The 14,916-nt window shown below is 46.1% G+C and overlaps 1 protein-coding gene across 1 annotated transcript in view; it reads left to right on the forward strand.

Moving 5' to 3' along the window:
- LOC147118229 (uncharacterized) overlaps window positions 1-14,916 on the forward strand; it is a 220,571-nt gene that overhangs the window by 196,626 nt on the left and 9,029 nt on the right. Inside the window, exon 5 of the mRNA XM_085983685.1 lies at window positions 1,038-2,141. Within this exon, the coding sequence (XP_085839811.1) occupies window positions 1,038-2,141 (1,104 nt within the window). The remainder of the gene's footprint in view (window positions 1-1,037; window positions 2,142-14,916) is intronic.

The following is a 14,916-nucleotide window of genomic DNA, read 5'->3' on the forward strand; positions in this document are numbered from 1 at the left end:
GGCCAGCCAGGAGTGCGTTGGAATAGTCGAGTCTAGAGGTAACAAAGGCCCGGGTGAGGGTTTCAGCAGCGGATGAGCTGAGGCAAGGGCGGAGACGGGCCATGTTACCGAGGTGGAAATAGGCGGTCTTTGTTATGCTGCGGATATGTGTTCGGAAGCTCATTTCAGGGTCAAGTATGACACCAAGGTTGTGAACCATGTGGTTCAGCCTCAGACAGATGTTAGGGAGAGGGATGGAGCCAATCGGTCTTCCCGATATTTAATTGGAGAAAATTTCTGCTCATCCAGAACTGGATGTCGGACAAGCAGTCTGAGAATTTAGACACTGTGGAGGGGTCGAGAGAAGTGGTGGTGAGGTAGAGCTGGGTGTCGTCAGCGTACATGTGGAAACTGACGCTGTGTTTTCAGATGATGTCACCAAGGGGCAGCATTTAGATGAGAAATAGGAGGTGCCCAAGGATAGATCCTTGGGGGACACCAGAGGTAACAATGCGGGAGCGGGAAGAGAAGCCATTGCAGGTGATTCTGTGGCTACGATTAGATAGATAAGAATGGAACTAGGCGAGTGCAGTCCCACCCAGCAGGATGACGGTGGAGAGGCATTGGAGAAGGATGGAGTGGTCAACCGTGTCAAAGGCTGCAGACAAGTCAGGAAGGACGAGGAGAGATAGTTTACCTTTGTCACAGTCACAAAGGATGTCCTTTGATGAGACTTGATTTGACTTCAGGGCCAAGTCAGTGAGGTGGATTGGGCTGTTTCTGGCCCGCTGGTTATTGTGGGACCGGATGTACCCTGTTTGTTCGTTGAGGCAAAATAAGCCAAAAAAATTCCTGCTTCCCCCCCCTTACCCTTTCTACACTCCTTTTACAGGGTTTTAGAAGTGGAGCATTTACAGACTGGAAGCTCAAACCAAATATCACATCAAAATCTGAGTTACACGATTCATCAGGACCTGATTCATTCGCTCCTCCAATCTGCTGGCACACCCGTGAGTTCACACTGATGAGAGACCTTTTAAACGTTCTGAAAGAGCTTCAAAATCTACAAATACCTGAAACGACACCAGTGGCCACAAACTGGGGGAAACCCAGGCCCCGTGTGTGGGAAGGGATTCACTCAGCCATCCACTCCGATGATACACCAGCAAGTTCACACTAGGGAGGGACCTTTAACCCGCTCCATGTGTGGGACGGGATTAAGTGCACCCTCCGTGCTGCTGAGACACCAGCTCGTCCACACCGATGAGAAACCGTTGACCTGCTCCGTGTTTTTGAAGCGATTCTCTCATTCTGCCACCCTCCTGAGACACAAACTTGTTCACATTAAATGTTCTGACTGTGGGAAGAGATTTAAAAGGTCCCAGGATCTGAAGAGACACCAGCTGGAGAGAGCAGGAGAGATTCTGTTCACCTGCTCCATGTGTGGGAAGAGGTTCACTCGGTCCTCGAATCTGCTGGCACACCAGCGAGTTCACACTGGGGAGAGGCCGGTGAAACATTCGGACTGTGGGAAACACTTTCAAATGTCCCAGGAGCTGAAGGGACACCAGCTGGAGAGAGCAGGTAAGAGGCCGTTCACCTGCTCCGTGTGTGGGAAGGGATTCACTCGGTCATCCCACCTTTTGAGACACCAGCGATATCACACTGATGAGAGACCATTTAAATGTTCTGACTGTGGGAAGAGCTTTAAAACCTCTGGTGATCTGAAGGAACACCAGCGAGTTCACTCCGATCAGAGACCGTTTACATGTTCTGTCTGTGGGAAGAGCTTTAAAAGCTCCAGGACTGTGAACAAACACCAGCGAGTTCACACTGGGAAGAGGCCATTCACCTGCTCTGTGTGTGGGAAGGGATTCACTCGGTCATTCCACCTGTTGAGACACCAGCAAATTCACACTGATGAGAGACCGTTTCAATGTTCTGACTGTGGGAAGAGCTTTAAAAGCTCTGGGGAGCTGAAGCATCGCCAGCGAGTTCACACTGATGAGAGACCATTTAAATGTTCTGTTTGTGGGAAGAGCTTTAAAACCTCTGGGGATCTGAAGGTACACCAGCGAGTTCACTCCGATCAGAGACCATTTAAATGTTCTGTCAGTGGGATGAGCTTTAAAAGCTCCAGCAATGTGAACGGACACCAGCGAGTTCACACTGGGGAGAGACTGTTCACCTGCTCCGTGTGTGGGAAGAGATTCAATTTGTCATCAAGCCTACTGACACACCAGCGAGTTCACTCCGATCAGTGACCATTTACATGTTCTGTCTGTGGGATGAGCTTTAAAAGTGCTGGGATTTTGAATGGACACCAGCAAGTTCACACTGGGGAGGCGACGTTCACCTGCTCCGTGTGTGGGAAGGGATTCACTCAGTCATCCCACCTACTGACACACCAGCGAGTACACTGATGAGAAACCATTTAAATGTTCTGACTGTGGTAAGACATTTATATGTTCAAAGGGCCTGAAGAGACACCAGCTGGAGAGAGAAGGAAAGAGACTGTTCACCTGCTCAGTGTGTGGCAAAGGATTCACTCGGTCATCTCACCTACTGAGACACCAGCGAGTTCACATTGTTCTGTAGCGCAGGGCCCTGTAGACAGCTGGGGTGACATGAACGTGGAATGGATGAATGTTTTATAAATTCTTGTACTGCTGTTTAATCTTTAAGATTCTTGTGCTGACGATTCCCTTCTTTTGACTGTTCATGGTGTTACATAGAATGTACAGCACAGAAACAGGCCATTCGGCCCAACTGGTCCATGCCAGTGTTTATGTCCCACTCCCACCCTACTTCAATTAACCCGATCAACATCTCCCATTCCTTTCTCCCTTGTGTGGCTTTCCCATAAATCCATCTGTGCTGTTCACCTCAACTACTCCCTGTGGTAGCGAGTTCCCCATTCTCTCCATTCTCTGGGTAAAAAAGTTTCTCCTGAATTCCCTCCTGGATTTATTAGTGACTTTTATATTTATAGCCCCATAAATATGATGAGATTCTGTTAAGCTGACCAGTATGTTGTTGTACTTTGTCTTTTTCTGATGAATGAAACATTACTGAGCCCCTGTACCCGTGTTGTGGGATGAAGAGCCAGACAAGTAAAGACACAACGTCTGGGTGTGAATCTAATAATAACCTCACGGACCGTATAGGTGTGATAACCAGACGGGCTTGTGGTTATAGTCTGGTCACAGATGGACTAAATTCCCTGAATTAGTAGGAGTTCAGGAGGCGGTCAACAGACGGGTTCAAACAATCCCATTTCCTGAGCGGTAACCAAGCTTGTGTATAAGAACAGGCCACTTAAGCCGTTGTCAGTTGGAACAGACTCGAGATGATCGCGCACGAATCCACTGTACTTCTGTTCTCCAGATTGAAGGAATTATCACCTGATCTGTGTTATGCAGCGCTCTTAATAAAGTCTGGAGAGACAATTTGTGTTCTTGTGAGCTTGATTATCTGGTGTCCGAAACCCTAGGACTCCTGATCATTAGAGGCAACCTCAGTGTGTGGAAAGGGATTCCCTGGTGTATCCCACCCGCTGACACACCAGAGTGTCCACAGTGTGACTGCGGTGGGTCGATTCCACTGTTTCCGATGCCTTTAATCACATCCAGGACTGAACCATGTTAATTCAGGCAACTGGGGCTTGTTAATGTTAAGAGCCCCCAGTAACTGGGCTGGATTTAAAGATTATTCCCTGTTCTCTCAGTACCCGTGCGCAGAGAGAAGCTGATGTTATAGAATCATAGAGCACAGTGGGATGCCTTTCGGCCCATCGTGCTGGTGCCGGCTCTCTGAAAGAGCGATGCAATTAGTCCCACTGCCCTGCTCTTTCCCCACAGCCCTGCAAATTTCTGCCTTTAGTATATATCCAATTCCCTTTTGAAAGTTACTATTGAATCTGCTTCCTCCTCCCATTCAGGCAGTGCATTCCAGATCATCACAATTCGCTGTGTAAAAAAAGTCTCCTCATTTCCTCTCTAGATTCTTTTGCCAATGATCTGAAATCTGTGTCCTCTCGTTACCGACCCTCCTGCCAGTGACAACAGCTTCTCCTTGTTTGCTCGATCAAAACCCCTCATAATTTTGAGCACCTCGATCAGAGCTCCACTTAACCGTCTCTGCTCCAAGTTATATTGCCATTGTTTTGTGAATTGTTGCTGTGATCGAGGTGCTGGATGTCCGTGCCTGGGGAATGGGACATTCTATCCTCGTGAGCACCGAGTGTCAGCATCCAGCAATCTCTGGTCAGGGACTGTCTTTTTAAACTGCCTCGCCTGAGCTTTTTGACTCCCTGATTTCATTGTTAAACATTTGAGTTTTTGCAGAGTGACCAAGGCTGAACAGATAAATGTGAGGTATTACATTTTGGTAGGAAGAATGGGGAGGTCACTTATCACTTGGAGGGTGCGAGTCTAGGTGGGGTAGAGGAACAAAGGGATCTTGGAGTACAAATACACAAATCACTAAAAGTTGCGACACAGGTTAGCAAGGTCATAAAAAAGCAAACCAAGCACTAGGGTTTATTTCTAGAGGTATAGAATCGAAAAGTAGTGAAGTTATGCTAAACCTGTATCGAACCTTGGTTAGACCACACTTAGAGTACTGCGTACAGTTGTGGTCGCCATATTATAAAAAGGATATAGAGGCACTGGAGAGGGTGCAGAGAAGATTTACAAGGATGATACCAGAAATGCGAGGGTATACATATCAGGAAAGGATGAACAGGCTGGATCTCTTTTCTCTTGAAAAAAGAAGGCTGAGGGGTGACCTAATAGAGGTCTTTTGAATTATGAAAAATGTTGATCGAGTGGATACAGAGAGAATTCGCTGCTCACGATGTGGTCTCCTCTACATTGGTGAGTCCAAACGCAGATTGGGTGACCACTTTGCGGAACACCTCCGCTCAGTCCGTAAGGGTGACCCCGAGCTTCCGGTCGCCTGTCGTTTTAATTCACTGCCCCATTCCCACTCAGACCTCACCGTCCTCGGGCTCTTGCATTGTTCCACGGAAACCCAGCGTAAGCTCGAGGAACAGCACCTCATCTTCCGATCAGGCACTTTACAGCCTTCCGGACTCAATATCGAGTTCAACAATTTCAGATCATAACCTCGGCCCCTATTACATTTTTATATATTTTTTATCCACCCCTTTGTTTTGGCCCTTCCCCCTTTTTCTCTCTCCCACATGGCAGCTGTCTCTCATTCTGCCAGAACATTTCACACTTCACACTGCATCCATTGAATAAACATCCCGAGCCGTCTTTTGTCTCTTTACTGGTCCGATCTTCACTTCTCTTTTGTTCTTTCATCCCCATTTCCCAGCCCCCAAACTGGCCTTTTAATCTGTTTCATTTCCTGTGTTTCCTCTCAGTCCTGATGAAGGGTTTCGACCTGAAACATTGACTCGATTTCTCTCTCCACAGATGTTGCCTGGCCTGCTGAGTTTTACCAGCATTTTCTGTTGCTCAGCACACACCCTGGGCCCCTGTCAATCATCCTCCCCCACGCGTGCGCGCTGGGCCCCTGAGCTCCAGGCTGCCGCGCGGGGCTTTCTTTGTAAAGTCGGTGATGGTGAAGAGCCGCAATCAGTGAGGGAAAGTGAGTTTTCCCCCAGATCCGATTGAGATCAGAGGAGGGGAGAGAATAAAGGGGAATCCAAATCTGAGAGTCCGTGGATCCGGGCCCCGAGCGGAGCTTCTTCAGTTTGGTGGAGCGCACCCGTAAGACAAAGGTCCTCTACCAACCTGCCCCCGCTGCGCAGTGCTGCCCCCCGATTATCAAAATCCACGACAAGGCCTTGGACAACATGGACCACTTTCCATACCTCGGGCGCCTACTGTCAACGAGGGCAGACGTTGACGACAACGTCCAACACTGCCTTCAGTGTGCCAGTGCAGCCTTCGGTCGCCTGAGGAAGAGAGTGTTTGAGGACCAGGACCTCAAACCCGGCACCAAGCTCATGGTCTACAGAGCAGCAGTGATACCCACCCTCCTGTATGCCTCAGAGACATGGACCATGTACAGCAGGCACCACAAAGCAAAAAATAAACCCTTTTCAATTTAATTTAAAATAAGACAATACTTTAGAAAATAGTATTAAATATAAAATAAATATTCACAACCTCCGCCTTTTTACTTCAGACATGCCCCTCCTCCAGCATTCATCTGTGTGAAAGGCTTAGAGGGTGTGGAATTCTTAGTGCATCCAGGAGAGCTTTTTCAGCCAGCATGTAGAAAGTCCTACAAGAGAGGGGGCAGTACTGCACCATTCTAGGGAATGTAACCGGGCAAGTGTTAGTAGGAGAGCATTTTGGTGACAGTAACCATCATTCAGTGAGATTTAAGGTAGTCATGGAAAGGGACAAAGATGGACCAGAAATAAAGGTTCTAAATTGGGGGAAGGCCGATTTTAATATGATAAGGCAGGATCTGGCCAAAGTGGACTGGGATCAGCTACTTGTAGGAAAATCCACATCAGAGCAGTGGGAATCTTTCAGAAAGGAAATTGAGAGAGTAGAATGGCAACATGTTCCCGTAAAGGTCAAGGGTGGGACCAACAAGCCCAGGGAACCCTGGATGTCAAGGGATATACGAGAATGGATTAGGAAAAAAAGGGAGGCTTTTGGCAGATAAAAAGGACTAAAAACAGTGGAAGCCCTAGAGGAGTATAGAAAGTGCCGGGGGGGTACTTAAAAAAGAAATTCAGAGAGCAAAGAGGGGGCATGAAATAACACTGGTGGGCAAAATAAAGGAAAATCCCAAGGTGTTTCATAAGTATATTAAGGGCAAGAGGATAACCAGGGAAAGAATAGGGCCCATTAGGGACCAAAGTGGCAATTTGTGTGTAGAGCCGGAAGATGTGGGTGAGGTTTTAAATTAATATTTTGCATCTGTGTTCACTATAGAGAAGGACGATGTAGGCATAGAAATCAGGCAGGGGGATTGTGATATACTTGAACAAATTAGTATTGAGAGGGAGGAGGTACTAGCGATTTTAGCGCACTTAAAAGTGGATAAATCCCCAGACCCTGAGGGGATGTATCCCAGGCTGCTGGGTGAGGCAAGGGAGGAGATTGCAGGGGCTCTGACACAAATTTTCAGAACCTCTCTGACCACAGTGGAGGTGCCAGAGGACTGGAGAACAGTTAACGTAGTACCATTATTCAAGAAGGGTAGTAGTAGGGATAAACCAGGGAATTACAGGCCAGTGAGCCGAACATCAGTGGTAGGGAAATTATTGGAAAACATTCTGAGGGACAGAATTAGTCTCCACTTGGAGAGGCAAGGATTAATCAAGGATAGTCAGCATGGCTTTGTCAGGGGGAGATCATGTCTAACCAATTTGACCGAATTTTTCGATGGGGGTGACTAGGTGTGTGGATGAGGGCAGTCCAGTTGATGTAGTGTACATGGACTTCAGTAAGGCTTTTGACAAAGTCCCACATGGGAGACTGGTCAAGAAGGTGAGAGCCCATGGGATCCAGGGCAATTTGGCACATTGGATCCAAAATTGGCTTAGTGGCAGGAGGTAGAGGGTGATGGTCGAAGGTTGTTTTTGTGACTGGAAGCCTGTGTCCAGTGGTGTACTGCAGGGATCGGTGCTGGGTCCTTTGCTGTTTGCAGTGTACATTAATGATTTAGATATGAATGTAGGAGGTATGATCCGTAAGTTCGCAGATGACACGAAAATTGGCGCAGTGGTAAATAGCGAGGAGGGAAGCCTCCGGCTACAGGAGAATATAGATGGGTTGGTTAGATGGGCAGCACAGTGGCAAATGGAATTTAACCCTGAAAAGTGTGAGGTGATGCATTTTGGGAGGACTAACAAGGGAATACACAATGAATGGTAGAATCCTAGGAATGACAGAGGGTCAGAGGGACCTTGGTGTGCATGTACATAGATCCCTGAGGGCAGCAGGACAGCTAGATAGGGTGGTTAAGAAGGCATATGGGATACTTATATTCTATGCCTCGGCTAATGAAGGCAAGAGCAGGGAGGTTATGATAGAGCTGTACAAAACGCTAGTGAGGCCATAGCTGGAATACTGTGTGCAGTTCTGGTTGCCACACTATCGGAAGGATGTGATTGCATTGGAGAGGGTGCAGAGGAGATTCACCAGGGTGTTACCTGGGCTGGAGCGCTTCAGATGTGAAGAGAGACTGGACAGGCTGGGGTTGTTTTCCTTAGAGCAGAGAAGGCTGAGGGGGACCTGATTGACATGTACAAAATTATGAGGGGCATAGATAGGGTAGATAGAAAGGAACTTTTCCCCTTAGTAGAGGGGTCAATAACCAGGGGGCATAGTTTCAAGGTAAGGGGCAGGAGGTTTAGAGGGGATTTGAGGAAAAGCTTTTTCACCCAGAGGGTGGTTGGAATCTGGAACTCACTGTCTGAAAGGGTGGTAGAGGCAGGAACCCTCACAACATTCAAGAAGCATTTAGATGAGCACTTGAAACGCCATAGCATACAAGGCTATGGACCAAGTGCTGGAAAATGGGATTAGAATAGACAGGGCTTGATGGCCGGCGCGGACACGATGGGCCGAAGGGCCCCTTTCTGTGCTGTATAAATCTGTGACTCTATGGTAGCACTCTTGCCTCTGAGGCATAAGGTTGTGGGTTCAACTCCCACTCCAGAGACTTGAGCACAAAAATCCAGGCTGACACTTGAAATGAAGAGTAGATTTGCCTTTCTAAATCTAGGCTTTATTAACCTTAAAAACCCAGCAGCACATCTTTAACACCCAGTCCCAACCAAGGCTGTAGAGAACTGAATTTAAGATGGCCAGCACAAATCACATGACATCAACTACCAATGAGTTTACAGCATATATCTCAAGGCAGGAAACAGGCAACCAATTACAATACTTCTTACAAGAATAATCACCACATTCACCCCTCCTTTTAAAACATACTCCAACCTAGGTAGCCTTTACAATTTACAATGAATTATTTATAACTAAAACAATACAAATATAATATTTCAACAATTTTAAAACATTACTATCAAATTATTTTAAAAGTCCATTTTCAATCGGTCGACCGGATATCTTGTTCGTGTCGACCTTCTTAACCTTGGTGAAATTCCTTGCCCTCCCACACCAGGAGACACGGAAGTATCTTCTGCAGGAAGGCTATCCATATCCCGATTATCAACGGTTTCCGGATTGGAAATCCCATCAGAAGGTAAACTGGGACGGTCATGAACATCCATCGATGGCTGACTAATAGAATTATAATTATCTGCAATAGGATTGGAAATATTCATAGTATCTGTGACGACATCCACATTATCTGAATCATGACTATTGTTAATATCCTCAGAAGAGGGCTGGCCACCACAAGGAGCCAAGTCTTTAATTGAAACAGTACTTTCTTTCCCATCTTGGAATCGAATATAAGCATATTGGGAATTTGCCTCCAACAGCTCCACCTCCTCCACTAAAGGATCATATTTTGACAATCTAACATGGCGTCAAAGCAGCACAGGTCCCTGCATAGTAAGCCATGAAGGTACCGAATATCCCATAGTAGATCTCCGCGGATAGTTAAAGAGCCTTTCATGGGGGGTCACATTAGTAGCCATTGAAAGCAATGATCTAATGGAATGCAGGGCATCAGGCAATACCATTTCCCACTGTGTATTCTTAAGGTTCCGGGATGTCAAAGCCAACATAACTGCCTTCCAGATCACCCCATTATATCGTTCGCACTGTCCATTACCCTGGGGATTATACGGGGTAGCTCTACTAGTAGAGATTCCCCAACTCTGGAGGTATTCCTTCAACTGGGAAGACATAAAAGAACTTCCCTGATCTGAATGGATATACGCAGGCATCCCAAAGATGACAAAAAGTTGAGTCAGACATTTGATAACTGTAGCAGCTGATACATCTGCGCAAGGAAAAGCAAAAGGGAACCTTGAAAACTCATCCACAACAGTAAATATATATCGATTCTGAGCTGTTGAAGGAAGAGGCCCCTTAAAATCAACGCTCAAACGTTCAAAAGGAGAAGTAGCCTTTATAAGATGAGCTCGTTGAGGCTTAAAGAAATTCGGTTTACACCGAGCACAGATAGAACATGATGAAGTCATCTGCTTGACGTCTTCAACTGAAAAGGGCAAATTCTTACTGCGTACGAAGTGTATCATCCTCGTAACACCAGGATGGCACAAAGCATTATGAAGATTAATAAGCGTACCTCCGTGAATCACAGAACAATAAGCCCTCGACAGCGCATCAGCAGCAACATTATCCTTCCCCGGACGGTAAACTATATCAAAATGGTAGCATGCCAACTCAATCCTCCACCTCATTATTTTATCATTCTTGATCTTTCCAAAATGTTTGACATCAAACATAAAGGACACAGATTTTTGGTCAGTTACCAACGTAAAATGTCGCCCCGATAAATAATGTCTCCATTTACGCAGTGCTTCTACTATTGCATATGCCTCTTTCTCTATTGAGGAGTGTCTTTTCTCACTATTGTTCAAAGTACGTGAGAAAAAGGCCACAGGTCTTCCATTTTGGTTCAGAGTAGCCCCAATTGCAAAATCGGAAGCGTCCATCTCAATCACAAAGGGAACCTGCTCATCAATAGAATGCACAACTGCTCCAAGGACATCCTTTTTGAAATTATCAAAACACGTCCTGGCCTCCCATGATAGAGGATATGTCGTAACCCGAATAAGGGGCCGGATCTTCTGTGAAAAGTTTGCAATCCAATTAGAATAATAAGAAAACAGTCCAACAACTCGTTGCAAAGCCTTAGAATTAGTAGGACAAGGTAAATCAATCAATGGTCGCAGGCGTTCTGGATCTGGTTTAATCTTGTTTCCCGAGATAATATACCCCAGTAGATTTACCTCAGTGGTCGAAAAGATACACTTCTCTTTATTGAAAGTTAAACCAACTTTTTCCGCTGCTTGAAGGAATCTTTCTAAATTAGAATCATGCTCCACCCTTGATTTGCCACACACCGTGATGTCATCTAAATATGAAAAGGTGTCAGAGAGAGAGTTATCACTTATAAAAGCATCCATTGCCCATTGAAAACAGGCAACACCATTAGTAACACCAAATGGTACTCGGCAAAACTGATACAGCTTTCCGCCAGCCTCAAAGGCTGTATATGGTTGATCCCTCTTAATGATAGGAATCTGATGATAAGCACTCTTTAGGCCAATAGTGCTAAAAACCTTATACTGAGATACTTTGTTGATAAGCTCATCAATCTTAGGCAAAGGGTACGCATCTAATTGAGTATACCTATTAATAGTTTGAGAGTAGTCTATGACCATTCGTTTCTTATGTCTCTCGTTAGTGGTGACAACTACTTGTGCCCGCCAGGGCAAACAACTAGGTTCAATGATTCCTTCCAATAAAAGACGTTGAACTTCAGAATTAATAAATTCTTTATCCTGACTGCTATACCTTCTTGACTTGGTAGCAATTGGCTTACAATCCGACATCAAATTGGAAAAAAGTGATAATGGAGAAATGGATAAAGAAGTTAACCCACAAATAGATAAAGGTGGCTTAGTTCCTCCAAAAGAAAGACTAAGAGACTCGTGTAATTGAAGCACGTCATGACCAATCAAAATATCCGCACAGAGATTAGGCAAAACAGATAGGCGTATATCAGTATACGTATTACCTAGAAGAATTAATTTCACAAGGCAACAACCAGCTACTTGTGAGGTGAGAGTCGTCTGAGCCATACACACCTGATAAGTAACAGGCGAAATTTTCAAACGCTTCTCCTTCACAAACTGAAGACTTATAAAACTCTCGGTACTGCCCGTATCTATAAGGGCCTTCACTTCTAACCCAGTAACTTGGGCCGTAACTATAGCTTTATTTAGGCCATGAGCAAAGGCAGCAGAAACTGATGCAATAAATGCCCTATCTAAAGGCTGAATAGTCGCAGAGGAGGCAATTGATTTACAAACACGTGCATAATGACCTCTCTTGCCGCATTTACTACACACAGCCTCCCGAGCAGGACACTTCAGATGAGGGTGCCGGGCGTTCCCACAAAAATAACACTTCTGAATCCTAGAGGCAGCAGCAGCCGAAGTAGAAACTGTTTCAGAATCTGGTAAACCACTCCTATTAAGTCCACATAATTCCTTTTCATCCGGAACTGCCAAAACCACAGTCGTAGGCCAATTAAAAAGAGCGTAAGAATCCGAACTTCTCTGAGCCAAATCCAATGTAGAGGCTTGCTCAAAAGCACTCTTGAGATCCAAAGTCTTATTTTCTAATAACCGCTGACGAATTGATCTAGACAGTAATCCATTAATAAAAGCATCCCGTACCGATTCTTCCTTATATTCTTCTGCCGACACGGCCATATAATTACAGTTAGCACCAAGGCGCCGAAGTGCTTGTAAATAAGCATCCAAAGATTCTCCCACCTGCTGCCTATGGGCAGATAGAAGGTAACGTGCAAATACCTCATTCTTTGGTTTAACAAAAATCTTTTCCAATGTAGCAATAGCCAATTCGTAAGTTTCACAGTCCAAGATATACTTATACACATCCGGAGCAATGTAGTTGATCAGTATATTCAACTTATTTAGAGACTCTTGATCCAACACACCCAAAAAGTTTTTTAATGTACAATACCAGCGTTTCCATTTATCATCCACTCCTGCAGAATTAGGGTCAGCATTAAATCGTTCCGGTTGAAGATATCGCTCCATTCTAACAAAAGGTTAATAAATTGAAATGAAGAGTAGATTTGCCTTTCTAAATCTAGGCTTTATTAACCTTAAAAACCCAGCAGCACATCTTCAACACCCAGTCCCAACCAAGGCTGTAGAGAACTGAACTTAAGATGGCCACCACAAATCACATGACATCAACTACCAATGAGTTTACAGCATATATCTCAAGGCAGGAAACAGGCAACCAATTACAATACTTCTTACAAGAATAATCACCACAACACTCCAGTGCAGTACTGAGGCACTGTCAGAGGTGGCGTCTTTCGGATGAGACATTAAACTGAGGCCCTGTCTGCTCTCTCAGGTGGATGTAAAAGATCCCATGACACTATTTTGAGAAAGAAAGACTTGCATTTATATAGTGCTTTCATGACTAGCAGACGTCTTGAAGTGCTTTACAGCCAATGGAGTACTTTTGAGGTGTAGTCATTCTTGTAATGTGGGAAAGAGCAGGGGAAATATCCCCGGTGTCCTAGCCAATGTTTATCCCTCAATCAATGTAACAAAAGGATAATAGCAAAATACTGCGGATGCTGGAAATCTGAAATAACAACAGGAAATGCTGGAAACACTCCGCAGGCCAGGCAACATCCGTAGAGAGAGAAACAGAGTTAACAAAAAGATAGATTATCTGGCCATTATCACATTGCTGTTTGTGGGAGCTTGCTGTGCACTATTTGACTGCTGCATTTCTTACATTACAACAGTGACTACACTTCAAAAGTACTTCATTGGCTGTAAAGCAGTTTGGGTCATCCGGTGGTGGTGAAAGGCGCTATAGAAATGCAAGTCAGTCTTTCTTCACTGGTCTCACCAGCGACCTCTTCTGGCTGATGGTTGATTGACAGACGATAGTCCGCGCATGCGCACAGGGAGTGACGGTTTTGACCGAGTCCGGCACAGCGACCCCTCCCGGTCACCAAGGGCAACAACCGCGCATGCCCAGAGGAGACCAACTCCCCTCCCCCACTCATAGCTGCACCTGCACACTTGGATCCTGCCAGACGGAGTCGGTGCGGGGCATTCCGGGGAAAGGCCTTGGTGTTGGGTCCAGAGTCGCGATCGGTGACGCAAAGTGAGTTTTCTCCGCTCCGATTGGGTGGAGAATCGCACGGGGTGGGGGGGGAGGGGTGGATCGGGAGAGAATAAAGAGAAATAGAAAAACCTAAGAGTCCGCGAGGCCCCGGACTGAGCAGCGTCAGTTGGACGGAGCACGTGATCTCCTCGGGGACACGTGACCCAGCCCAGGGCCTGATTGACAGGAGCTTCTGACCAATAGGGAGCGAGCGGGGCGGGGCTGGAGGAGCGAGCCGGCGGCGGGTCCTCCAACCAATCGGGGAGCCTGAGGGGCGGGCCTAGCGCCGGCTGATTGTCTGATCCGCAGGGCAGGGAGTTTCTCCAGTCCCTTGTTCAGGGCCCGGGGCCAGGGGAGGCTGTGGGCCTTTATTCCCCTCATTGGACACAAGGCTCTTTGGCTCACAACACACTGGCTCAGGTTTTAATAGAGACTTTTTAAATTCATCAATAAAAGCAGATAAACCTCGTGCTTCTGTGGAACAAACTTTCTAATATTTTATAGAATCATAAAATTGTTACAGCACAGAAGGAGGCCATTCAGCCCGTCGAGCCCATGCCGGCTCTCTGCAAGACCACTTCAGCGAGTCCCACTCCCCGCCCTTTCCCCGTAACCCTGCAATTCTTTTTCATTCAGGTAATTATTGATGCACTATCAATTGCTACAAAAGACTGGACATTGAGAAAGTAATAAACAGGCTATTATTACCAAAGAACAGAGCATGCCTCTTGTGGTTGCCTGGTATCCAAAAGGGCCGGGGGCTGCCGAGCAGCGACCTTTATACCCAGCCATGAGGGTGGAGCCAGGGGCGGAGTCAGCTGAGGCATGCACAGACAAGTACAACAATATGCAAGAGTGAACAGCAGTACTAACAGTGAACAACAGTACTAACAACAGTGGTGAACAACAATACTAACAACAGTGGTTTACCACATTCACCCCTTGTTTAGAATTGAGTCCGGCGGGGTGAAGTGCACTAAAAATTCGTGTACTGAAGTCTATCAGGAGGCCTTGTAAGCCGTCCTGAGCGTCGCAGCAGCGGTGGTGATGGTGCAGCATCCAACGTTGAACCCGGTGTCTCGTTCAGAGGAGGAGTAGCAGGTGG

The sequence above is a fragment of the Somniosus microcephalus genome, chromosome 4 (assembly GCF_052327205.1).
Source record: "Somniosus microcephalus isolate GS21.2 chromosome 4, FLI_Smic_1.0, whole genome shotgun sequence".
Lineage (NCBI taxonomy): Eukaryota > Metazoa > Chordata > Chondrichthyes > Squaliformes > Somniosidae > Somniosus > Somniosus microcephalus.